This window comes from Heterodontus francisci, chromosome 24 (genome assembly GCF_036365525.1).
Source record: "Heterodontus francisci isolate sHetFra1 chromosome 24, sHetFra1.hap1, whole genome shotgun sequence".
NCBI lineage: Eukaryota > Metazoa > Chordata > Chondrichthyes > Heterodontiformes > Heterodontidae > Heterodontus > Heterodontus francisci.
The window spans coordinates 14528574-14554011 of NC_090394.1; the positions used below are offsets into that span (position 1 = coordinate 14528574).

The 25438-nt window shown below is 42.4% G+C and overlaps 1 protein-coding gene across 5 annotated transcripts in view; it reads left to right on the top strand.

The window, feature by feature from the left end:
* Positions 1–25438, top strand: part of rhbdf1a (rhomboid 5 homolog 1a (Drosophila)) — a 474090-nt gene that overhangs the window by 315626 nt on the left and 133026 nt on the right. For all 5 annotated transcript variants that reach the window (XR_010977354.1, XM_068055694.1, XM_068055692.1 and 2 more), the window contains one exon: positions 11541–11677. Coding sequence is in view for 4 of the 5 variants with exons in the window: in XM_068055694.1 (XP_067911795.1) it covers positions 11541–11677 (137 nt within the window). In the remaining variant the exon portion in view is untranslated. The remainder of the gene's footprint in view (positions 1–11540; positions 11678–25438) is intronic.

Here is a 25438-nt window from a genome sequence, read left to right on the forward strand (position 1 = left end):
CTTCTGACCTCATGTTGGAGAGAAGGTTATTAATGAAGCAGCTGAAGATGGTTGGGCCTAGGACGCTACCTAGTAGTTACTTCATTAATATTACAAGGTAACTATGGATGAAGAAATCCCCTTGTCCCACTTGATTTTATCCTTCAAGGATATCAGCCCTGCCATTTTACAAGTATATAAAAAGAGATTAGTGAACACCACACAGTAAAGTGATGGAAGGTGTTGTCAACTGTGCTATCGAGCAACACTTGCTTAGCAATAACCTGCTCAGTGACGCTCACTTTGGGTTCCACCAGGGCCACTCAGCACCTGACCTCATTACAGCCTTGGTTCAAACATAGACAAAAGAGCTGAACTCGAGGTGAGGTGAGAGTGACTGCCCTTGACATCAGCATTTGACTGAGAAAGGCATCAAGGAGCCCTAGCTCCTTGGGAATCGGGGAAAACTCTTCGCTGGTTGGAGTCATACCTAGCACAAAGGAAGATGGTTGTTGTTGGAAGTCAATCATCTCAGCTGCAGGACATCACTGCAGGAGTTCCTCAGGGTAGTGTCCTAGGCCCAACCATCTTCAGCTGCTCCATCAATGACCTTCCTTCAATCATAAGGTCAGAAGTGGGGATGTTCCCTGATGATTGCACAATGTTCAGCACCATTCGTGACTCCTCAGATACTGAAGCAGTCCATGTAGAAATGCAGCAAGACCTGGACAATATCCAGGCTTGGGCTGATAAGTGGCAAGTAACATTCGCGCCACACAAGTGCCAGGCAATGACCATCTCATACAAGAGAGAATCTAACCATCTCCCTTTGACATTCAATGGCATTAAGATCGCTGAATCCCCCACTGTCAACATCCTAGGGGTTACCATTGACTAGAAACTGAACTGGAGTAGTTATATAAATACCTTAGCTACAAAAGCAGGTCAGAGGCTAGGAATCCTGTGGCGAGTAACTCGCCTCCTGTCTCCCCAAAGCAAGTCCACCATGTACAAGGCACAAGTCAGGAGTGTGATGGAATACTCTCCATTTGCCTGGATGGGTGCAGCTCCAACAACACTAAGGAAGTCGACACCATCCAGGACAAAGCAACCACTTGACTGGCATCCCATCTACAAACATTCATTCCCTCCACCACCGATGCACAGTGGCAGCAGATGCGCTGCAGCAACCCACCAAGGCTCCTTAGATAGCATCTTCCAAACCCGCGACCTGGACCAACTGGAAGGACAAGAGCATCAGATGCATGGGAACACCACCGCCTGCAAGTTCCCCTCCAAGTCACACACCATCCTGACTTGGAACTATATTGCCGTTCCTTCACTAATGCTCTGTAAAAATCCTGGAACTCCCATACTGACAGCACTGTTGGTGTTCCAACCCACATGGACTGCAGCGGTTCAAGAAGGCAGCTCACCACTGCCTTCCAGTGATGCCCACATCCCATGAATGAATAAAAAGAAAACATGGGTCCCTTAGAGGCAGAGACAGAAGAAATTATAATGGGGAATAAGGAAATGGCAGAGAATTCAATAACACCAACTTATATTTATACAGTGCCTTTAACATAATAAAACATCCAAAGGTGCTTCACAGGTGCATTATGAAGCAAAATATGACACCAAGCCATAAAAGGAGATATTAGGTCAGCTGACCAAAAGCTTGGCCAAAGATGTTGGTTTTAAGGATTGTCTTGAAGGAGGAAAGTGAGGCGGAGTGGGTTAGAGAGGGTATTCCAGAGTTTAGGGCCTAGGTAGTCGAAGGCACATCAACTAATTGAGCGATTAAAATTGGGGATGCACAAGCGGCCAGAATTAGAAGAACACTGATATCCTGGAGGTTTGTGGGGCTGGAGGAGATTAACGCCAGGGAATGAGAATTTTAAAATGAAGACGTTGCTTGACTAGGAGCCCATGTAGGTCAGTGAGCACAGGGTGATAGGTGAAAGGGACTTGGTGTGAGTTAAGACACGAGCGAAAGAGTTTTGGTGGGCTTACAGAGGTTAGAATGTGGAAGACCAGGCAGGAGTGCAATGGCATAGTCAAGAGTAGAGGTAGCTAAGACAGGAATGAGGGTTTCAGCAGCAGTTGAGCTGAGGCAGGGGTGAAGGCGTGTGATGTTACGGAGGTGGAAATAAGCAGTCTTATTGGTGGAATGTGTGGTTGGAAGCTTGTCTCGTGGTCAAATATGGCACCAAGGTTTTGAATAGTTTGGTTTAGCCTCAGACTGTTGCCAAGTAGAGGAATGGAGTGAATAGCTTGCGAATTAAGTTTGGAGCGGAGACTGAAAATAATGGTTTCAGTCCTCCCAATATTTAATTGGAGGAAATTTCTGCTTACCCAGTATTTAATGTTGGATAATCAGTCTGACACTTCCTCGGCAGTGGAGAAGTTGGGAGAGGTGATGGTGAGGCAGAGCTGTGTCTCTATAGCATACGTGTGAAAACTAACACTGTGATTTTGGATGATGTCACAGTTTGGCAGTGTGTAAATGAGAAATGGAAGGAGGCCAAGGATAGATCCTTCGGGGACATCAGAGGTAATGGGTTGGGAGCAGAAAAATCAACCATTGCAAGTGATTCTCTGGATATGATTCATTAGATAAGACAAATATTTCAAATATTTTGTGTGTCTTTACAGTGGAGGACACAGAATATATTGGAAATTGTGGGGAACCAAGGGTGTAGTGGGAATGGGGAACATAAAAGTAATTGATGTCAGGAAAGAAAAAGTATTGGAGAATCTAATGGGACTGAAAACCGACAATTTCTCTGGGTCTAATGTCCTATGCTTACGGGAGATGGTGGCAAAGATCATGGATGCATTGGTTTCGATCTTCCAGAAATCCCTAGATTCTAGAACGGTCCCCTTGGATTGGAAGGTAGCAAATGTAACCCTGCTATTCAAGAATGGAGGGAGCTGGAAAATCAGGAACTGTAGGCCATTAGCCTGACATCAGTAGTAGGGAAAATACCAGAATCTATGATTAGGGATGTGATAACGAGGCACTTGGAAAATAACTACATGATTCGGCAGAGTCAGTACGGGGTTTTAGAAACATGGATTTGTGGTTCATCATGTCCGTACTGGCCAAAGAGGAGCTATCCAGTCGAATTTCACATTCCAGCTCCTGGTATGCAGGAGCAGATTACAGCACCTCAAGTGCATATCCAAGTATTTTTTAAATGCCATGAGGGTACTCTGCTTCTACCATCCTTTCAGGCAGTGAGTTCCAGACGTCCTCACACTTGGGGTGGAAAAAAATTACTCAATTCCCCTCTAATCCTTCTGCCAATTACTTTAAATCTGTGCCCTCTAGTTATTGACTTATCTCGTAACAGAAATAGGTGCTTCAAATCCACGCTATCTAGGCCCCTGTCACGGACACATGCTATGTCGAATCATGATTTATTTTTAATCCACTGGCTGGAAACCTGAATTAGTTCTTTTTCAAAAAGAAAGGAACAGATAAAACACGACTCTATACTAGCAGCTAAAGATAGCCACCCCAACTTGCATCACTGTGCTCCACATTGATTATCTGCACAGACCCATCAAGAAAAATTACATGGGGAATGTGAGTGGACTACCTATCCTGTTTCCATTAGCAAGGCATCCAGGCCATCACCTGAATACTAAACTGGTGGAGATGAGCCGCTCAAACCTAATCACTTGAACAATGGGACCCTGGTTGAGAAGGGAATTCCTGTTTAGTTGCAAGAGGAAATACACACTGTAACCACCATGCTTGAATCACTGGGTGACAGTCATGTGACAGGCCCACCATCTGTATGCTTAAACTGGTGTTTTCTCTGCAGCAATGAGGCAAGCAACTAGACACTGAGAAGAGAAGACCCAAGTGGGGTCCCTTCTCCTTTCACACTCTCTCCAATCCACCTTGCAAGCTTCGAACCCTGCCTGCTGACCGTGACCAACTAGGCAAACCCCTGGTGCAGACAGAGACCCCTTAAAGGAAATCAGCCACCTTGCTGTTTCCAGGAGAACCACCAAATCAGCCATCCACATCTTCAAACCAGAAGCCTCAGGACCAGCAAAGGAAAGTCACGCGACCACTGAATGTATGCAACTAGGCTGAAGCCAGCTGAGTCACCAACCTCCACAGACTCTATACCTCTTTCATTACTCTAGACTCTGATTCGACGAATCTATCCTTCCTCACACTGTAATATATTTTTTTGTGTGTGTGAGAAAGTTATAGCGTATTTTATTATTTTACTTTGTTTTATGGCACTTTAAACCAATCTAACGTCTTTCTTTGTTAAACTCAAGAAAACCTGTCTGATTTGGATCTTTTTATAATCATGGCACGTAAACCGTTAAACAGTCACTGAATTGGCAAGTAAATCCACTTCAGAAAGGAATAAACCTGTTGTAGTCAAACAAGGAGTGGGAAAAGAGGGAAGCCATTCGACCCCTCCTTACCTGATTGTATTACCCTGCATAATTTTATACAACTCAATTAAATCTCCCCTCAGCTTCCTCTGTTCCAAAGAAAACAACCTCAAGCTTATCCAGTCTTTACCCACAGCTAAAATTCTCCATTCCTGGGAACATCCTCGTAAATCTTGTTTGTACTCTCTCTCGTATAATCACATCCTTCCTGTAACGTGGTGACCAGAACAGTACACCGTACTCTAGCTGCAGTCTACCTAGTGTTTTATACAGTTCTAGCAGCCTCCCTGTTCATATACTCTAGGCCTCAGCAAATAAAGCATCCCATATTTCTTGACCACCTTATCTACCTGTCCAGCCATCTTCAGAGATGTGGAGACATACATTCAAGGTCCCTGTGTTCCTCTACACTTTCAGAATCCTAGCATTTATTATGTATTCCCTTGCCTTGTTCATCCTCTCCAACCGCATTACCTCACACTTCTCTGGATTGAATTCCATTTGCCACTTTTCTGATGATCCTATTGATATTCTCCTACAGTCTCCAGCATTCTTTCTCACTATCAACCACATGGCCAATTTTTGTATCATCTGCAAACTTCTTAGTCATTCCCTCTATGTTTAAGTCCATATCACTGAGCCCTGTGGAACCCCACTGGAAACAGCCTAACAGTCATAAACATACCCGTCGACCTTCGCATACTGCCATTGAGCCAATTTTGGATCCAACTTGCTTCCTTCCCTCTGATCCCATGCGCTTGTAATATACTGATCAATCTGCCATGTGTGACCTTGTTCAAAGACTTGCTAGAATTCATGTAGACTACATCAAATGTGCTATGCTCATTGACCCTCCTTTCCCCCCTCAAAAAAATTCAATTAAATTAATCGGACATAACCTTTTCTTAATAAATTCATGATTACTGGCCTTGATTAATCCATGCCTATGAAAGGATCTTTTACAAATCTTTTAGAGTTTCTTAGAGTGTGTAACTAGCAAGGTAGATAAGGGGAAACCAATAGATGTAGTATATTTGGACTTTAGAAGACAGTCAATGAAAACATAGATAGGAGAAGAGTAGGCCATTTGGCCCCTTGAGTCTGCTTTGCCATTCAATAAGATCATGGCTCATCTGATGGTGACATAAACTCCACTTTCCTGCCCCCTCCACCGCCCCCCCCCCCCCCCCCCAATAACCCTTTGCTATGAGAACATAAAGTACCACACAAGAGGTTGTTGCACAAGGTTAGGATTCATGGGATTGGGGGTAATATATTAGCATTGAGGATTGGTTAACCATCAGAAAACAGAGTAAGAATAAATCGGTCATTTTTAGGATGGGAGGGTGTAACAGGTGGAGTGCCAGAAGGATCAGTACTTGGGCCTCAGCTATATATTACAGAATTGTTAGAGTGCAGAAGGAGGCCATTCGGCCCGTCCTGCCTGTACTGGCTCTCTGAATGACCAGTTCACCTAATGCCTTTCCCCCGCCTTCTCCCCGTAACCCTGTGCATTCTTCCTTTTCAGATTCCCTTTTGAATGACGTGATTGAACCTGCCTCCACTGCACCCTCAGTCAGTGCACCCCAGATCCTTACCACTCGCTGCGTAAAAAAGCCCCTCCTCACGTCGCCCTTTCCTCTCTCGCCAATCACTCTAAATCTGTGCCCTCCCATTCTAGATCCTTTCATGAGTGGGAACAGTCTTTCTGCATCCACTCTGTCTAGACCCCTAATGATTCTGAACACCTCCACCAAACCTCCTTCCAGCCCTCCCAACTTCTCCAATCCATCTTCATAACAGAAGTTTCTCATCCCTGGAATGAGGGGACTGAGTATAATATATCCAAGTTTATTGATAATACAAAGCTAGGTGGGAAAGTAAGCTGTGAGGAGGGAACAAGGAGAGAAAGACCAGTTAAATGAATCACAGATCGTTACAGTGCAGAAGGAGGCCATTTGGCCCATCCACACTGGCTCTCCGAAAGAGCAATTCACTCAATTCCATTCCCCCACCTTCTCCCCATAGACCTGCACATTCTTTGTTTTCACATAACAGTCTAATTAGCTTCTGAATGTTTCAATGGAACCTGCCTCCACCACACTCTCAGGCAGCGCATTCCAAACCTTAACCACACACTGCGTGAAAATGTTTTTCCTCATGTCACTTTTGCTTCTCTTACCAAATACTTTAAATCTGTGCCCTCTCATTCTCGATACTTTCACGAATGGGAACAGTTTCTCTCTATCTACTCTGTCCAGACCCCTTATGATTTTGAATACCTCCATCAAATCACTTCTCAGCCTTCTCTTCAAGGAAAACAGTTTTAACTTCTCCAATCAAATGATTGCGAAAGAAGGTAGCAGATGGAATATAATGTGGGGAAGTGTGAGATTATTCACTTTGGTAGGAGGATAGAAATGTAGAATATGTTTTACCTAGTGAGGGACTGGTAAATGTTGTTGTTCAGAGGGATTTGGAGCTCCTTGTACACAAATCACAGAAAGTTAACATGCAGGTACAGCAAGCAATTAGGAAAGCAAATGGTATGTTGGCCTTTATTACGAAGAGTTGAAGTGTCAGTGTAAGGAAGTCTTTCTGCAATTATATAGGGCTTTGTTGAGGCCACACCTGGTGTACTGTGCAATTTTGTTCTCCTTGCTTAAGGAAGGAGATAAAAGCAAAATACTGCGGATGCTGGAAATCTGAAATAAAAACAAGAAATGCTGGAACCACTCAGCAGGTCTGGCAGCATCTGTGAAAAGAGAAGCAGAGTTAATGTTTCGGGTCAGTGACCCTTCTTCGGAACTGACAAATATTAGAAAAGTCACAGGTTATAAGCAAGTGAGGTGGGGGTGGGGCAAGAGATAACAAAGGAGGTCCAGATTGGACCAGGCCACATCGCTGACCAAAAGGTCACGGAGCAAAGGCAAACAATATATTAATGGTGGGTTGAAAGACAAAGCATTAGTACAGATTAGGTGTTAATATACTGAATATTGAACAGCAGCAAGTGCAAACCTGAAAAAAACAGTGGGTAAGCAAACTGAACAGACTAAGATGAAATGAAATAAATGCAAAAAAAAATTGTAAAAAATGTAAAAAAAGGGAAGAAAAAAATGACTAAAAATGAAAGTAAAATGGGGGGCTGTCATGCTCTGAAATTATTGAACTCAATGTTCAGTCTGGCAGGCTGTAGTGTGCCTAATCGGTAAATGAGATGCTGTTCCTCGAGCTTGCGTTTACCTTTACATGGTCCACCTTTATACTTCACTTCCCTTCCTCGACTTCTCTGTCTCCATCTCTGGGGATAGGTTGTCTACTAATATCCATTATAAGCCCACCGACTCCCACAGCTACTTCGACTACACTTCTTCACACCCTACCTCCTGTTCCATTCTCCCAGTTTCTCCGTCTCCGACGCATCTGCTCTGATGATGCTACCTTCCATGACGGTGCTTCTGATATGACCTCCTTTTTCCTCAACCGAGGATTCCCCCCCTCCTGTGGTTGACAGGGCCCTCAACCGTGTCCGGCCCATTCCCCGCACCTCTACCCTCACCCCTTCCCCTCCCTCCCAGAACTGTGACAGGGTTCCCCTTGTCCTCACTTTTCACCCCATCAGCCTCCATATCCAAAGGATCATCCTCCGCCATTTCTGCCACCTCCAGCGTGATACCACTACCAGTCGCATCTTCCCCTCCCTTCCCCTGTCAGTATTCCGAAGGGATCGTTCCCTCCGCGACACCCTGGTCCATTCCTCCATTGCCCCCACCACCTCGTCCCTGTCCCATGGCACCTTCCCCTGCAATCGCAGGAGGTGTAATACCTGCCCATTTACCTCCTCTCTCCTCACTATCCCAGGCCCCAAACACTCCTTTCAGGTGAAGCAGCGATTTACTTGTACTTCATTCAATGTAGTATACTGTATTCGCTGCTCACAGTGTGGTCTCCTCTACATTGGGGAGACCAAGCGCAGACTGGGTGACCGCTTTGCGGAACATCTCCGCTCAGTCCGCAAGCAGGACCCTGAGCTTCCGGTTGCTTGCCATTTCAACACTCCCCCCTGCTCTCATGCTGACATCTCTGTCCTGGGATTGCTGCAGTGTTCCAGTGAACATCCATGCAAGCTCGAGGAACAGCATCTCATCTACCGATTAGGCACACTACAGCCTGCCAGACTGAACATTGAGTTCAATAATTTCAGAGCATGACAGCCCCCCATTTTACTTTCATTTTTAGTTATTTTTTCTTCCTTTTTTTTGATATTCTTTTTTACATTTTTTACAATTTTTTTTTTGCATTTATTTCATTTCATCTTAGTCTGTTCAGTTTGCTTACCCACTGTTTTTCTTCAGGTTTGCACTTGCTGCTGTTCAATTTTCAGTCCATTAACACCTATTCTGTACTAATGCTTTGTCTTTCAACACACCATTAACATATTGTTTGCCTTTGCTTCTTGACCTTTTGGTCAGCTATGTGGCCTGGTCCAATCTAGACCTCCTTTGTTAACTCTTGCCCCACCCCCACCTCACTTGCTTATAACCTGTGACTTTTCTAATATTTGTCAGTTCCGAAGAAGGGTCACTGACCCGAAACGTTAACTCTGCTTCTCTTTTCACAGATGCTGCCAGACCTGCTGAGTGGTTCCAGCATTTCTTGTTTTTATTAAGGAAGGAGATACTTGTCTTAGAGCAGATGCTACATAGGTTCACTAGTTGGATTCGGGGATGAATGGGCTGTCCAATGAGAAAAGATTGAGAAGAATGGACCCATATTCTCTGGAGTTTAGAAGAATGAGAGTCAATCTCATTGAAACATTTGAGATTCTAAGTAGGGGTTGACAAAGTAGATGCTGAGAGGCTGTTTCCCCTGGTTGGAGAGTCTAGGTTATAGTCTTAGGATAGGGTGTGGTCATTCAGCACTGAGATGAGAAACTTCTTCACTCAAAGGGTTGTGTATTCTTGGATACTAATATGCTAATTGATCAGTATATTCAAGACTGAGATCGATAGATGTTAAAGCACTTAAGGGAGTCAAGGGATATGAGGATAGGGCAGGAAAGTGAAGCTGATAGTACAGGCATGATCATACTGAATGGTGAAGCTGGCTCCAGGGGACGCATGGCCTATTCCTGCTCCTATTTCTTACTTTATGTTCCTAGTATAGTACTTAATCAATTCTTAAAGGAGACCAGTGTCCTGGTCTCAACCAGCCTTACTGGCAACTTTTTCAGATGCTAATCACCCTCTGTGTAAAGAAATATTTCCAGACATCTGTGCTCAAAATCTTAAATTGCCAGTCTGTCAGTTTGGGTCGGGAAAGGAGTGGTTCAAACCATCCACTTCTTAATTGTTAAAATCAGAGCCATAAATTTCATGCCTCCTCCAATGGGAGCGCGCAAGCAGAAAATTTATCCTATAAGGGAGATGAAAAGAATTTTATCTAATGGTGGTCTTGCCTTGCCTCCCACATGTCACCGTTCATAAAACTGAGCTCATCCAAAATTCTGCTACCCGTATCCTGACCTCCACCAAGTTCCACTCACCCATCATCCCTATGCTCATTGATCTACGTTGACTGCTGGCCCATCAATGCCTCAAATTAAAGTCAAATCAAATTCCTCCATAGCCTTGCTCCTCCCTATTTCTGTTACCTCCTTCAGCTCGACAACCTTCCCAAGAACTCTGCATTCCTCCATCTCTGGTCTACTATGTATCCCCCATTCCCTTTGTCCCACCAATTGACAGCTGTGTTTTCAGCTGCCTTGGCTCTAAGCTCCAGACTTCCCTCCCTAAATGTCTCTGCCTCTCTCTCTCCTTTTAGACTCTCTTTGACCAAGCTTTTCATCACCCTTCCTAATGTATCCTTCTTTAGCTTGGAAAAACTGGATTTCAGATAGCACGGGTGAGAAAGTGTGAGCTCAGTGTCTAGCACGGGACAAACTATTCAAATTCCACTTCATAAAGAGAGCTACATCAAAGGTTTACAGGTTATAATTTTATTAAATTTAATTAACTTTTCTAAAAGAAAAACAGAAGATTTTTTTCAACAGGTCTGGCAGCATCTGTGGAGAAGGAAACAGAGTTAACGTTTCAGGTCTGTGACCTTTCATCAGGTCACAGACCTGAAACGTTAACTCTGCTTCTCTCTCCACTGATGCTGCTAGACCTGCTGAGTATTTCCAGCACTTTGTTTTTATTTTGGATTTCCAGCATCTGCAATATTTTGCTTTTATTACAGAAGATTTTTTTATTGTTAACAGTTTTCATAGAGAGATACAGCACCAAAAGAGGTCCTTTGACCCACCGAGTCCGCGCCGACCATCATTCACCCATTTATACTAATATTACATTAATCCCATTTCCCTCTCCCTTCCCCACCTTCCCTCAATTCTCCTACCACTACCTATACTAGGGCCAATTTACAATGGCCAATTTACCTATCAACCCGCAAGTCTTTGGTATGTGGGAGAAAACCGAATGACCCGGAGGAAACCCATGCAGTCACAGGGAGAAGTTGCAAACTCCACACAGGCAGTACCCAGAACCGAACCCGGGTCGCTGGAGCTGTGAGGCTGCGGTGCTAACCACTGCGTCACTGTGCTGCCCCAGTTTGAGTTAAAATGGAGAGTCTCTGTGCGTTCAATGACCACGACACCAAGTTGGTCATGCTACCAAGAGAAGAAACATGGCAGGGCAAACTATCAAATGCTTTGCCTTGAACTGTATTGTTTGCAACTCCTGGCAGGTTACTCAAAAGTGGCATTGACAAAAGAGGGTGAGTTGGCCCTTTGGCTGAAATATCTATGGGGAAATAGTATATGTTGTGGAATGACTAAAGGGTTGACAGAGAAAGATAAAGGATGGGAGGGGGTGGTAATTCCGTTTTTTTACTGGAGATCCTGGATCTCTGGGTAAACAGCAATGTGTATTTTAGCAGTTATAGTCTTGAAGGATACAGGCATGGAATACTTCAAAACTGATAATTGGATAAATTGGAACTATGGCTACATATCTGCACAAAGGAGGTAAGGATGGGTAACAGCAATTAGGTTATGGATACTGCTGGTGAATTTAAAGTCAACAGACTTTTAGATGGAAGTAACTTTCCTTTTGCCTCATTTTTAGGGACAGCCCTCGAGGCATCAAGCGTATGTGCGGAGTGTCAGCATGCCACCTGAAAACACAAGAATATCATCTCCGCCAAATGAGCAAAGACGGCCCACATTTCAAAGACAGACCTCAATAACCCAGACTATCAAAAGGTAAGCATCTTTTGGCAATGTTTCAAAGTTAGTATTGTGTTTGCTGAGTGTAAGGCCTGTTGACTGTTTTGCCTCAGTGACCAATATAGGGTAACAGCTTATAATGCTGAGAATACTTGTATAGTACAAGGTTGGAATGAAGACCGTCTGCTCCAGGCAGACTGCTGTCATGAGCTGTTCACTGCAAAAATAGGCTCCAAACTCTCAGCTGCTCCCATTATTGCACTTGCTTCCAAAATAAAGTGGTCTAGTTATTTTCTAGTTATTTTCTGCACTGTTTATATCAGACTAGAAATTTATGTTTTGCTTAATTACCATGTTGTGACACTAATGGTATCTCCATCAGATTCTGTACTGAATTAAGGAAATAAAGTGTTGATTAAACTGCAAAGATAGTAAAATGCTTTAGTTAATGAGAATCTGAATGGAAGCTGATGGAGCTTGCTTAATAGCTGTAACACTCATTGTATTCAGGTTGTGATTGTTTGTTTCTGAAGAACATTCTTTGCATTCAGTGGCTCTAATAAGAGTGTGAGAGAGGGAATGAGGGAAAGGTGGTTTGTGCCATCCAGCTCATTCAGGACATGTGCTCCAGGTAGACTAGTCTATCTCCACCTTGTACCAAGTTGCCTCTTTAATCAGGTACTTATTTCCTTATTGGAGATTAGTGGTTATTGGTCAGCTAATCAGAATATGTAAAATGTGTAATTTATAGACTAACAATTAACGCATCCATGTTGCTGTCAGGATAAATTGTTTCTGTACAACGTATTCTTCTAAAGCGAAATGAGCCAAGCCCATAGACTAAGTCAGCTCTTTATTCATGAACTCTCTCACTTGTGCAGTCCCGACTAGAACAAATTTATGTCGAGACTATAGTATAGCACTCCTCAAATTTCTCCCTTCATCTGCTGATACTGGGCTCTGTTTTGACCATCATCAGCCCTCTGATACTTCTCAAATGACTATTCTTCACTTGAGCTTAGTCCTTGTGTGTTTGCAGAGTACTCAACCATAGAGCAGAATTCTCCGTGTCTTCAGGAAATGACAGAAATTAAATACCTCCTGAGAGCTGAAGTGCTTTTGCTTACTTAAAAATTAATTTTTCGAATTCTTGTAAAGCATTTAATGTGCTTTATTTTAACACATCCTTCTTCAGTCCCTACATTCAGTAATCTAAGACTATGTTCTTTGCATTATTTTTTTTCCATTTTAAAGATGTCAATTACAGATTTATTCGAGTCCTTGTGGAAGGAGAAGTGAAATACTGGCAGCAGCAAGACTTATACAATAACTGGTTACGCTGTCACAGTACAGCAGACATGAAAAGAGGCCTTTTTCTAGCATTAGTGCTAACATATCCTGGTTTAGTTTTTATTCAACACAAGAAGGTATTCTGCTTTAAAATGTTCTGGATAGCACACAGTCCTACAAAAAAAATTAACAGCACAAAGCTATCCAATTAAAGGCAATTTTGATTGTGAAATATCTCTTTTTAATTGCTGTGGTGCAATATTATTGGTTAAAAGGGTAGTTTGAAATTTAATGTTTTAGCACAATAAAAAAAACATTTCAAACAGAGAAATGCATACAATTTCCCCAGGCATTCATGAAAATGAATAGTGTTGAGGTCTGACCATTGAAATGGGGAATTGTGTTCTGCCTGTGTCACCAATACATCGACCATGCAAGCATTGCAATATATGGCATTAATGTTGTTTACCAGCAAATATCTCCATTCCAACCCCAGTGGCAAAACAAAAATTCCATGCCATGGAACAGTGGTGAGTGGGAACAAATTAAGCCCATTTCTCCAAGCATTGATTGTACACATTTGTGATGCTACACATGAGTAATTGACTGAGTAAGTGTGACGTCTGCCTCATTTTCTTGTCGATAGTCACATTGTAAAAACAATGTAGCCAAAGACTTCCAGTCAGCATTATATTGTGATCCCTAGTCATGCCAGCATTACTCTTGATAAGATGCAGATAAAATGCTCTGCTTATATTCAGCGTAGGTTTCCAGTTTCTTTTGTAATTGAGCCATAAAATAGCCAACATCAAAAGTGTTTGGAAGATGATGTTCAATCGGAAACTTGTAGATGTCACAATATGTGGGAGTCTATTTGAATAAACTTACTCATCTATCCAGGAAAAACTTTACATTCACACTACCACGTTTCCTAACTGGGTCTTAAATAAATTTAGTTTTTCACTGTCATTGTTCGACCAAGACCACCATTTGAACATTTATCACTCTTCACATGAAACACTTCCTGACAGTTGGTCCTAAATTGATTGTTGACCAGTTTTGGACTATATTCCATTGTTCTATTAATATGACTCTTGAAGTAGTGCTACAGAATTATGTTATATATTTTAGCTTGCATGTCTCTTTTAAGGCCCTCTCTCTTATAAGACAAAGTTCCCCAGTTATTGTGAAAGCTGCAAATAACAGCCAGATCAAATAGAAGTACCCCATTGTAAAAGTTAAAATGTAATGAGCACTGCTCTTCAGTCGACCTTAGTTTAATAAATATGTGAATCTTAGAACAATAGAGTGGATTATTTTGCATACTATTAACTTAAACAGGGAGTGGGTGTTATTTTGACCAAAGGTGAAAATAGGCACTAAATGGGTGTTGTGCTAATAAGACCTGCCTGTTTGAAAGTCCGGATTTAGCGCACAATTTTGCTCCTAATTGCTTAATACATAATTTGAACTTGCTTGGAGGCAATGTATGCTTTTTTTGGCCTACACAGCTGATTCATTCAAGTCTGTGGGCCCCTCGAATTTTTTTGTGTAGCTGTGCACACGCGCTAACTTAAAGGGGCCGATTTTGTGCACAGCCTGCACAGGAACCTTGGCTTGCAACGCAGCTGCACAGCTTAGAATGAACATTGCTTGGAGGTACTAAACTGGGCACCTGCAGGTTTAGCACCCAAGGGCTGATCAGACACAATTTTTGTGGACCATATATGTGTGGGTCCTTGCATTCTTTTACACTGAATGGTCTCAAGTGCTCTGGCTGACATGAAACAGCACATTGCAGCTTGGCTCAGGGACCAAGTGAGAGAGCACGCAAGTTCTTTGTGGCAGTACAAGCCATTCTGGAGGATGGATGTCCTTTAACCATGTGGAGGGGGGGGGGGGGGCAGTGAATAACACCTCACCTCCCTTGGCCTCCGGCCCCTCTCTCCTGCACCAGCTGGTGCTGCTCTGCCTGGCATCATGTCCTCCTCCCATTCCTCCTCTGGATCAAGGGGTCCCCTAGGATGTTACCCATGACCAAGCACTCCCTTTCTCCTTGTGACTCCAATAGGTTATCCAGTAAGGTGGAGGAGCACATCCTTTATTGTTTTTAGGTCATATTCTTTGAGAATTTCTGGAATAAATGTTGCTAGAGTGTCCCAATCTTGACGAGGTGTCCCAGAAAATATCCTGATGTGTTTCAGAGGCCCTCTTCACAGTAGCATGTGAACACGAATAGTGAGTATCCCTTTAGGTCATGTTTGAAATCCATGTTTGGATGCCTTGTTTACTCCTAAACAGCTGGTATTTCTACTCGAGACCACATTTTGGTCACCTCAGAAGATTAGTGCCTGAATGTGCTCCTACAAATCGCCTCCTGTATGTTGTTTTTGCCAGAACCACATGGACATGCTATTGCCTCAATCTGACTCCTGGTTGCAGTTTAAAAGCTGACAGTAGGTGGCAGCAAAGTGAAATGGAGAATAGCAAAACATTTTATGGCCTTCAACATAGATACTTTTGAGTGATAACAGGGTGAGAGGTATTGCTAACGATATAGGATTCTGCATTAAAGTCATATCTACTAGCATATTCCAAGAATACAGTAGATGAATAAATGTTCTCTTGATAGTACAGATCTCCCATCTTACACCATCTTCTAAAGATCTCTCATGCTCAGATACAATGAGGGAAATCGAAACACCAGTGGTTAATGTGCTGCTCACAAACTTGCAAGGTTCCATTTTTTTTTTTCTTCATCTCACTGTTATGTGTTCTGTCTGGAAAAAGCAAACTAATGGGAAACAGCACAAAGGTTCACTTCTAATACCCTTGTACAGCTGTTCTATTATGTTTGTGAAGCGTTTTAGTGTCCGTGCTACTTTGAAATTGTAAGTCACACAACTAATACATCATGGCCTCTCCTTAAGCCTCCCTGCACTCTGTATGGTCACTTTCCCTGCACAACCATGTTAAGAACATGTGCAGCTTGTAGTATGTGCATTGTTTCAGTGCCACATAATGTTGCTCCTAGTTGCTAAGGAAACAATACAGTGGCAGGATTTTAACGGAAAATGGATGTTTCATTGGATTTATTAAAGCAACTGATACAATTTTGTAATTTTGCCCAAACTTGGTGATTGATTGTTTATTTGATCTGCCTTTCCTCTCGTCCCAAACGCTGGTGGCTTTTTCTCAGCTTTGCTTCAGGCTGCCAACTGAAGGAAAACATGCAGGACAAAAATCCCGCTATTAATGTAATGAGCTGTGGTTTCTAGCTTATTTCATGTCTGGGGTGCTTCGGACTGATCTCTGGACATAGTGAGAGATATCAGATTTTACACTGGCAAAGCAGACTAACATTCCACTGACAGTTTGCTACATTTGAGTCCTGTGATCTGTTTGGTGGATGTGGAAACATTTGACTGTGGTGGTAGTTTATTGCCTCCTGGTCCTACTAACATTGCTGATCATAGACCACCTAAAATCAGTGGGGATAATTTTTTGTGGCCTCTGCTGGGTGTAAACAAGGCAGTTACACCCTGAGAATTGCAGCTGTTTTCTGATTTGCCCGCTGCTGTTTCTGACCCATTGTTGACGAGGTCAGCCTACACGCCCTCCTGTTTAAGATGGAAACCTACTTATAACATGTAAATTAAGGCATCCAGTGCAATTTTCAGGTGCCCGTATGTGGAACGGTCTAACCAGGAATGCTGTTGCTTGCCCCATGACGATCTGTGTACTTGCTACCAGCCCATCTGTGCCTCCCCCTGTGGATTGCTTGCTACCCTTGTGTTAACTTCCACTTGTCTCCATGATCGAGCTGCCAAATCCTCCTCCTCCCCCCCCCCCCCCCCCCCCCCCCCCCCCACAATCATGACCCGTAATGATTTGCCTGTGAGCACGGGTACAGTGTTGCAGCACATTGGTATGCAGATGAAGTGCTTGGACCTCTTTCGATGTTCTCCCAAAATGAAAATGAACCTCTGCGTATATTTTTCTTGTCTGGAGTAGCAGGAATGGCTTGTTTCCTGTGAGACTTTGGAAATTTGTCTGATGCAATTCTGTGAAATAGTGTTGGAAAATGAGAGAAAATGGCAGAGCAATCCATTGATTTGGATTACAACCCAAATCCGAAATGGGCAAACTTCACAAAGCAAATATACATTGCAGCTGGTGTACTCGTAACTAAAGCTTATATTACTACTCAAAGTTCAGTTCAATGGTGTCTGTTCACCACATGGGGTACAATTATTTTGTTAACTTTATCTCATCTAAGTACAGAGTAATGTTTTGAAATTGTGATGTACTGTTGAGTCCAGATTTGACTCCCCCATACTGAGAGTGCCATCCTCTTCGGATGAGCTATGATAGACTTCATTATATTTGTTTTACTTTCAATTCATTAGTTTTGTTTCTAATCAGACTTGTCTGTCCTGCATGTTGAGATTGCCAATGTTTTTTTTTTGATTCTTAAACCATTGTAAATTCTGAGACATATCCTGTGGTAATAAGACATTCTGGTCTGAAATGCCATGAACTTTGTTTCAGAAGATGGAAAAAAGCAATGAATTGCAAAGCCAATTTCTGAATCTCAGTTGATCACATTATCTGAAACCACATTGGTTGAAAATGGCCTACACAATTTTAAAAGGAGCAGTTTTTAGAAAACATTCAGTTTTTGCAGTGATGTATAATTTGCCAATTTTGGTCTTTCTGAAGTGAAATGATCGTTTTAGGTTGTGCCAATTTTCCTTTGAGTCTTGTTTTTGGCAGGCTGGTGGCTGCAATAACCTTCCACTTACTTTAAGTTGTTCTACTGTAAATATATAAATAGTGCCACAATTTAAACATTTGGAACAGTTATGATACCAATTGCTTAGCGACCTGAAATGACAAATCTTTGGCACTTCAGATGGACCTACTAAGACAGTATTCGCTGTACAGCAACCAACAAGCTGGCCAAATTTCCTGCTCTCAAAGATCTGCCATTCCTGCTCCATAGCTCGCTGCTGGGCGAATGAGAATCAGCACTGCTTCATTCGTCGTCTGGTTTCCCTCAGTCCATGCAATGAAGCAGTAGCTCCCGTAACCTGGCTGGAACTCCTTATGTATCAGATGGCAAATCCTGAGTGTAAATCTACATTCTGCCATATGGCATCACTAGGCTGTTCCAGCCACTCCACTGTGCAAATTAGCAGTTCCACTTAAAATATTAGCACTGTGTAAGCATGATGGCAGTGCCCGCCTGGGTAAAACATCAGAGCTTACTCAACAAGTGATATCATGTAAATCTTTGAAGTTAAGAACTACAGCAAATAATTTGCGATAAATTATTCTGGTGCAACTGTATACATATGTACTAATATACACAAAAAGTATAATACATTTGAACTTTGACTGCATTTTTATTAATGTTTTGATGCAGTACAATGGAAATTAGATCATATTGTTTGCTTTGCTGTCCAGGAGATTACAAATTATCTGGTATTCTGTAGTTAAATTGGGGAAACTCTATAAAAGTGATATAGTTTTATTTTGTAGCTGCTGTTTGACTGTATCATTGATTACATTATTTCTAAGCTAATAATGCCACCATTGGCCATTCAGTTCTGTTAAGTACCTGCAGGTGAGAATTTGATTGAACTTGTTGCACTCTTAGCATCAAGAACAAGTGAAAATGCAGTGTAAATGTATAATACAATATTAACATTAGGATCAGCCTAAATTTAAAATTGGATTAACTTCTGTTTGAGTTCAGGGACTCAGTAGATAGCATTGTGGACAGTGATCTGACCCATATGCTGACATCATCAGATCAGTAAAGAATTGTAGCAGTGAAGTTAGGAGCAGGAGTAGGCCATTTAGCCCTTCGAGCCATTCAGTGAGACCCTGGCTGATCTGCGACCAAACTCTCTCTACCTGCCATTGCCCTATATCCCTTAATGCCTTTGGTTAACTATCTATCAATCTCAGATCTTAAATCTCCACAGTTGATCTAGAATTAATTGCTGTTTTCTAAAGACAGTTCCAAATTTCTACCACCCTTTGCATGTAAAAATGCTTCCTAATTTCACTCCTGAAAGGTCTGGCTCTAATTTTTAACTATGCCCCTGTCCTAGACTCTGTTACCAATGGAAATAGTTTCTCTCTATCTGTTTCCCTTAATATTTTCAAAACTTTGATCAAATCCCCCTTTAACCTTCTAAATTCCAAGGAATACACCCTTGCTTGTGTACCCTCTCGACATAGTTTAACCCTTGGAGTCCAGGTATCATTCTCCACTACTCTCCCTCCAAGGCCAGTATATCCTTCCTAAGATGCGGTCCCCAGAACTGCTCACTGTACTCCAGATGTGGTCTAACCCAGGATTTGTATAGCTGAAATATGACTTCTACCCCCTTGTATCCTCGTCCTCTCGATATAAAGGCCAGTATTCCATGAGGCCTTTTTGATTATTTTCTGCACTTGTTCATGGCATTTTAATGATCTATGTACCTGGACCCTCAAGTCTCTTTCGACTGTTTCTAGCTTTTCACCATTTAGAATGTACCCTGTTCTATCCTTTTTAGGTCCAAAGCAGATGAGTTCATGGTTGCCGACACTGAAATCCATTTGCCACAGTTTTGCCAATCCACGTACTCTCTCAATACCTCTTTGTAATGTTACGCTTCCATCTACACTGCTTACAGTGCTGCCTCTCTTTGTGTTATCAGTAAATCTAGATATGTGAAAGAAAAAGACTTGAATTTATATTGTGCTTTTCATGACCACTGGACATCCCAAAGCTCTTTACAGCCAATGAAGTACTCTTGAAGTGTAGTCACTGCTGTAATGTAGGAAATGTGGCAGCCAATTTGTGCGCAGCAAGCACCCGCAAACAGCAATGTGATAATGACCAGATAATACCTGGAATTTTATGGCCCCCAAACGAGCGGGCTGGTGGGGAGTTGCCATTCCCGACCCCTCCCGCCCCCGCTGCAATTGTATGCAGGGCGGTGGCAGCGGGAAGCAGCCAGCCCACCCCAGGCCAATCAAGGCCCTTAAGTGGTCAATTAACTGGCATATAAGGGCCTGCTCGCACTGCAGCGGGTATTCTACCCTTGGCAGCCGGACGGCAAAAGCCACAAGAACCCCACCTGGTAAATCCAGACGGCCTTCTTGCGGGTCCTCCTGATTGGGTACCCTGTGCCCCACAGAGGGCCGCCTCCAAAGCCCCAAACACCCCCAACACACAACGCTTACCCCACCCACACCTAATCAACCCCCATGTCTCGCCAGAGCCTGGCCGATTGTCCCCGGTGAAGCCCCAAAAACTTACTGTAGTTTCGGGGCCATCCTTCCTCTTGCTATGGGTGCTGGGTGTAGTCCCAGCAGTGGCCACCGCTCCCAGTGGCGCTGCTGGGTCTAAGAGCTGCCGGCCTGCTGATTGACTGGCAGCTCCATTTGGTGGGACTTACTGCCTCTGGGAGGTGCAAGTCCTGCCCAAGACCAATGAAGGCTCCCCAGGCCTGGCAGAGGCGTGCTCGCCATTGACTTTTCGGCTGGTGGGCGAGGCCTCCTGCTCAATATAAAATTCCGGCCACTGTGTTTTTGAGATGTTGATTGAGGGATAAATATTGGCCAGGATGCCAGAGAGAACTCCAATGCTCTTCTTCAAAATAGTGCCATGGGATATTTTACGTCCACCTGAGAGGGCAGACAGGACTTTGGTTTAACATCTCTAAAGATGGCACATCTGACAGTGCAAAAATCCCTCAGTGCTGCACTGGAGTGTCAGCCTGGATTTGGCTGATTTAGATTTACATGTAACTTTCTATCCTATCATCTAAATCGTTAAATAGGGTGAATAGTTGAGGCCGCAACACAGATCCTTGTGGGACATCATTAGATGCATCCTGCCAATTAAAGTACATGCCCATTATCCCTACCTCCCTGTCTCCTGTCACTCAGCCAATTTCCTAAACAGGTCAATCATTTTCCTTCAATTCCATGAGCTTCAACTTTAGCTAACAGTCTCTTTTGACAGACTTCATCAAATGCCTTCTGGAAGTCCATATAAGTAACATCCATAGACAGTCCACTGGTACTACTTTAGTCATCTCTTCAAAAAAATCAATCAGCTGTGACCTGCCCTTTACAAATCCCTTTACACTGACACTCTCAGATTAGCTGAAACTTTTCAAGATGTTCATCCACCTTATCCTTAAGTACAGATTCTAGCAAATTCCCAACAACAGGATGTTAGGCTAACTGATCTATAATTCCCTGGTTGCCCTCTCTCACCTTTCTTAAATAGTTGAATGTTGAGCATAATTTTCCAATCCAAAGGAATGGCTCACGAATCAAAGAACTTTGGAAGATTATGGTTAAGGCATCTGCACTGCTCGCACCTACTACCTTTGAAACCCTGGGATGGAAACCATCTATTCATGGGGATTTGTCACTCTGTAGTGCTGTTATTTTGCCTACATTAATTTAGGTTAGTCCCTGACACTGTTTCAATATTAGGTTCCTTGGGAAGTCTGGCCTGCTGACCTCTGTATTTACAGTAAATACTGATGTAAATTAATTTTTTTAATATGTCTGCCATTTCCTTATTTTCATTGACAATATCAGCGGTAAAAGTTTTTAAGTGGACCATAATGCTCCTAACCACCCTGGTTTTTCCTAATGTAATTGTAAAAATCTTTTGTGTTGGTTTTGATATCCTTTGCAAGTTTCTTTTCATACACCCTTTTTGTTGCTCTTAGTATCTGTTCTGTCATCTGTTCCTGGTGTCATTCACATTCACCAAGATCTGTGCTATTTTTTGCATTTTTGTAAGCTTTTCCTTTTAGTTTTATGTTGTCTCTTACCTTTTTAGTTGTCCATTGCTGTCTTTTTTTGGCAAGTAGAGCTCTCGTCCCTTAGGGTATAAACTGGTTCAGTATCACATTAAATTCTTTTTGAACACCTCTCACTGATCTTCCGTCATTTTACCCATTAATAGACTTACCCTGTTTACTGTGGACAGTCTCTGTCTCATCCCATTGAAGTCGGCCTTCCCTAAATCTAGAATATTAGTAGCTTTTTTACGTTTCTCACTTTCAAACACTATGTTGAACGCGATCATATTAATATTGCTATTAAGTAAATGTTCACACACTGTTAGGCTGTTAACTAAACCTGGCTCAAATCTAAAATCTCAATATTATATCTAATATAGCTATCCTGGATGCACTCAAATTCATTACCTTTCTGACATGTTGTTCGAATTGTTTTCATTTCACATCACATATTCATGGAATTATATTATGTTATAACATGGAAAGTGGAAATGTGCTCCATCAAGTGTGTGCTGGTGATTTTCTCCACAAGAGACACTTGAGAAAGTGGATAAAAAGGCTTACGGGATCCAGGGCTTTATAAATAGAGGCATAGAGTCAAGGAAGTTACTGTGTCCCTTTATAAAACACTGGTTCAATTTCAACTGGAGTATTGTGTCCAATTCTGGGCACCACACGTTAGAAAGGATGTGAAGGCTTTGGAGAGGATACAGAAAAGATTTGTGAAAATGGTTCCAGGGATCAGGGATGAGGAATTTCAGTAATGTGGATTGATTAGAGACTGGGGCTATTCTCTTTAGAGAAGAGAAGGTTGAGAGGAGATTTGATAGAGTTGTTCAAAATTACGAAGGCTCTAGATAGAGCAGAGTGAGAGAAACTATTGCCATTGGCATCAGAGGATACAGATTTAAGGTAATTGGCTAAAGAACTAACTACGACATGCAGAAAAACATTTTTACGCAGTGAGTGTTTGGTATCTGGAGTGCACTGCCTGAGAGTGTGGTGGAGGCAGATTCGATCGTAGCTTTCAAAAGGGAAATTTACAGGGCTACAAGGAAAAGGGGTGGGAGTGGGACTAGCTGAGTTGCTCTGCAGAGAGTTGGCATGTGCATGATGGGCTGAATGACCTCCTTCTGTGCTACAACCATTTTATGATTCTATTCAAGAATATAGGAATTGCTAGACAAAATAAACTAAGGTCTATCCAGTTCATGATTCAGCATTAATGGATATGTTTGGTTAATAATGGAACCTTTCAGGGATACTACGTTAAGGGCAATGCAGTGACACAATCAATTGGCACATCATTCTGTGGTGCCATTTAGTAGTATATTTGAGGTCACAACTACAATTAACCATGTTGTGAGCTGCAATCTCTATCGTTAATAGTGGGAGAAGCATTGTGTTACAACCGACCGTTCCAGTCAAAGCCCCCAATCAAAATATACGATTCTGATTGTGGTGGGAGAAACGCACTGTCAATTCAATCCCGTCCATCCACAGAACGCCTAACATATCATTTTGAACTTTCCAAATTAAAGAAAGACTCAGCCAAATTATACCATCTATTGACCCCCCGAATGAGGCTATCCAAACCAAGTGTCTTTAAATCAACAAATTAACTGTTGAGTTAAAAAAACTAAATTCTTAAACACTGACGATATAAACATTTAAAATAGAAAAAAATTAGAGTCCTTGCAAATTTACAGTCCGACATTGCTTGAAGTCCTCACCGCCGCCCGATGGGGAGAATAAAGGTTCTTCAACAGTAGAACAGTCTGTAGTCTAATTCCAGCAGTAGGTGATGCTTTCCTTTTTCAGTGATGGATTTCAACAATTAACAACTTGCACACACTTTCAATAGAATCAATCTGATTTTAGAGTTTTTGAGGGATAAAAGATTGTCACAGTCTAACTTCCCTTCCTTCAGTTTAAATTATCAGAGATCTCTGTTTTGGCTTAAATTTTTTTAGAATTTTGGGAGATATTTAAACAGACTAAATTCTCTATTTTCAGTTTAAATGGCTGAGAGCTGCTTTTTCAGGTACTAACACCAGCTGTATAGTCTGTGTTCTGAGGTGACTTAATAGAGACATATAAGATAATCAGAGGGTTAGATAGGGTGGATAGTGAGAGTCTTTTTCCTCGGATGGTGATGGCAAACACGAGGGGACATAGCTTTAAGTTGAGGGGTGATAGATATAGGACAGATGTCAGAGGTAGTTTCTTTACTCAGAGAGTAATAGGGGCGTGGAACGCCCTGCCTGCAGCAGTAGTAGACTCACCAACTTTAAGGGCATTTAAGTGGTCATTGGATAGACATATGGATGAAAATGGAATAGTGTAGGTCAAATGGTTTCACAGGTCGGCGCAACATCGAGGGCTGAAGGGCCTGTACTGCGCTGTAATGTTCTATGTTCTAACAGACTGTCTTCAACTAAAAAGCCAGTTCAAAAAGTAATTACATTGTATATCCGCTCCTTGGTCCCTGAATGGCTGTTGCCAGGTAACCAGGATGTATTCTTTGAAGCTGTTTGGTTCCCTTTCCGTATGCTTCTACCCAAAATGCACTTTACCCAACTCCTCAGGCTTGCTAGTTCTTAAAGCAGTACTGATCCTTTGCTGTCTTAAAGACACACCACATATTTCCCGGAGAGAAAAAAAAGACAGGCATGACGCCTCCGCCTCCGGTGGAATGAAACGCCATTCCTGGCATGCGTTTCATTACAATGGGTTAAAAAAAATACAAATTGAAAAAATGCTAACCCATTTTCTATGCATTTACTTCTCGAAAATGTTAAGACTACAGCAGCAAGTTCCACCAGAACATTTTGGCTTTAAAATTTCAAAAGGTTGTTCCAATGAACCCATTTCAAATTTACAAGCATAGTCTTCCAATTGTTTCGTGTTTTTTTTCCAAGTGTCCCTATTGTCCATCACCTCAGCCAGGTGAACTGCACAGCTAGGAGCACTGACCACTAGTGGGTTCACTATTCTCTGAGAAGGTTCTCGAGTACCCCTTAACCTATGTGGCATCGCTTGGCACTGGAAAACCCTGTCCGGTGTAACAGAAGCTGATTTTTTTTCTTACCCTGGGGTGTCAAAGGAATTTTACAGGTTTCCTCCAACACATTTGTTTCTTTAAGACTCATGGTGTTGCCCACTCTGTCCATACAGTCCTTTAAATGAGAATTTGGGTGGGAGTCTGCTGCCTTTACCACAGTGACCTGAGTCTATGCAAGTTTGAGCCGACCCACCAGGTTTAGATATCAAGACCATCTGTAAATTCCAGCTGTTCTGACTCGGTTCAACTAAGCTGCCTTTCAGCATGCGTTGTACCTCTGCTTCAACCTGGGCCTGTCTGTCTGGACCTAAATGTCATTTTAAAGGAATGGTTCCCCCTATACCCACATCATATGTAGCTAAGGTTGTACATCCTGGCTTATCCATACAAACCTTTTGAAATGTTGTGAAAACCCTGGTTAGGACTTCACGCTGTTTTGCCTCTAAGTGTAAAAGCCTATGGTTTAATTTTCCTAGCCATTCTGCATTCGCTAATTGGATAGTTGGAGGTTCAATCTGAGAATTTCGTAGGCTTACTTCTGCCTCATTCTCACTTTCCTTTTCCTTCTCCACAATCCCGATTACCTGACATACCTGTACTGGCTTATTCTCCTCC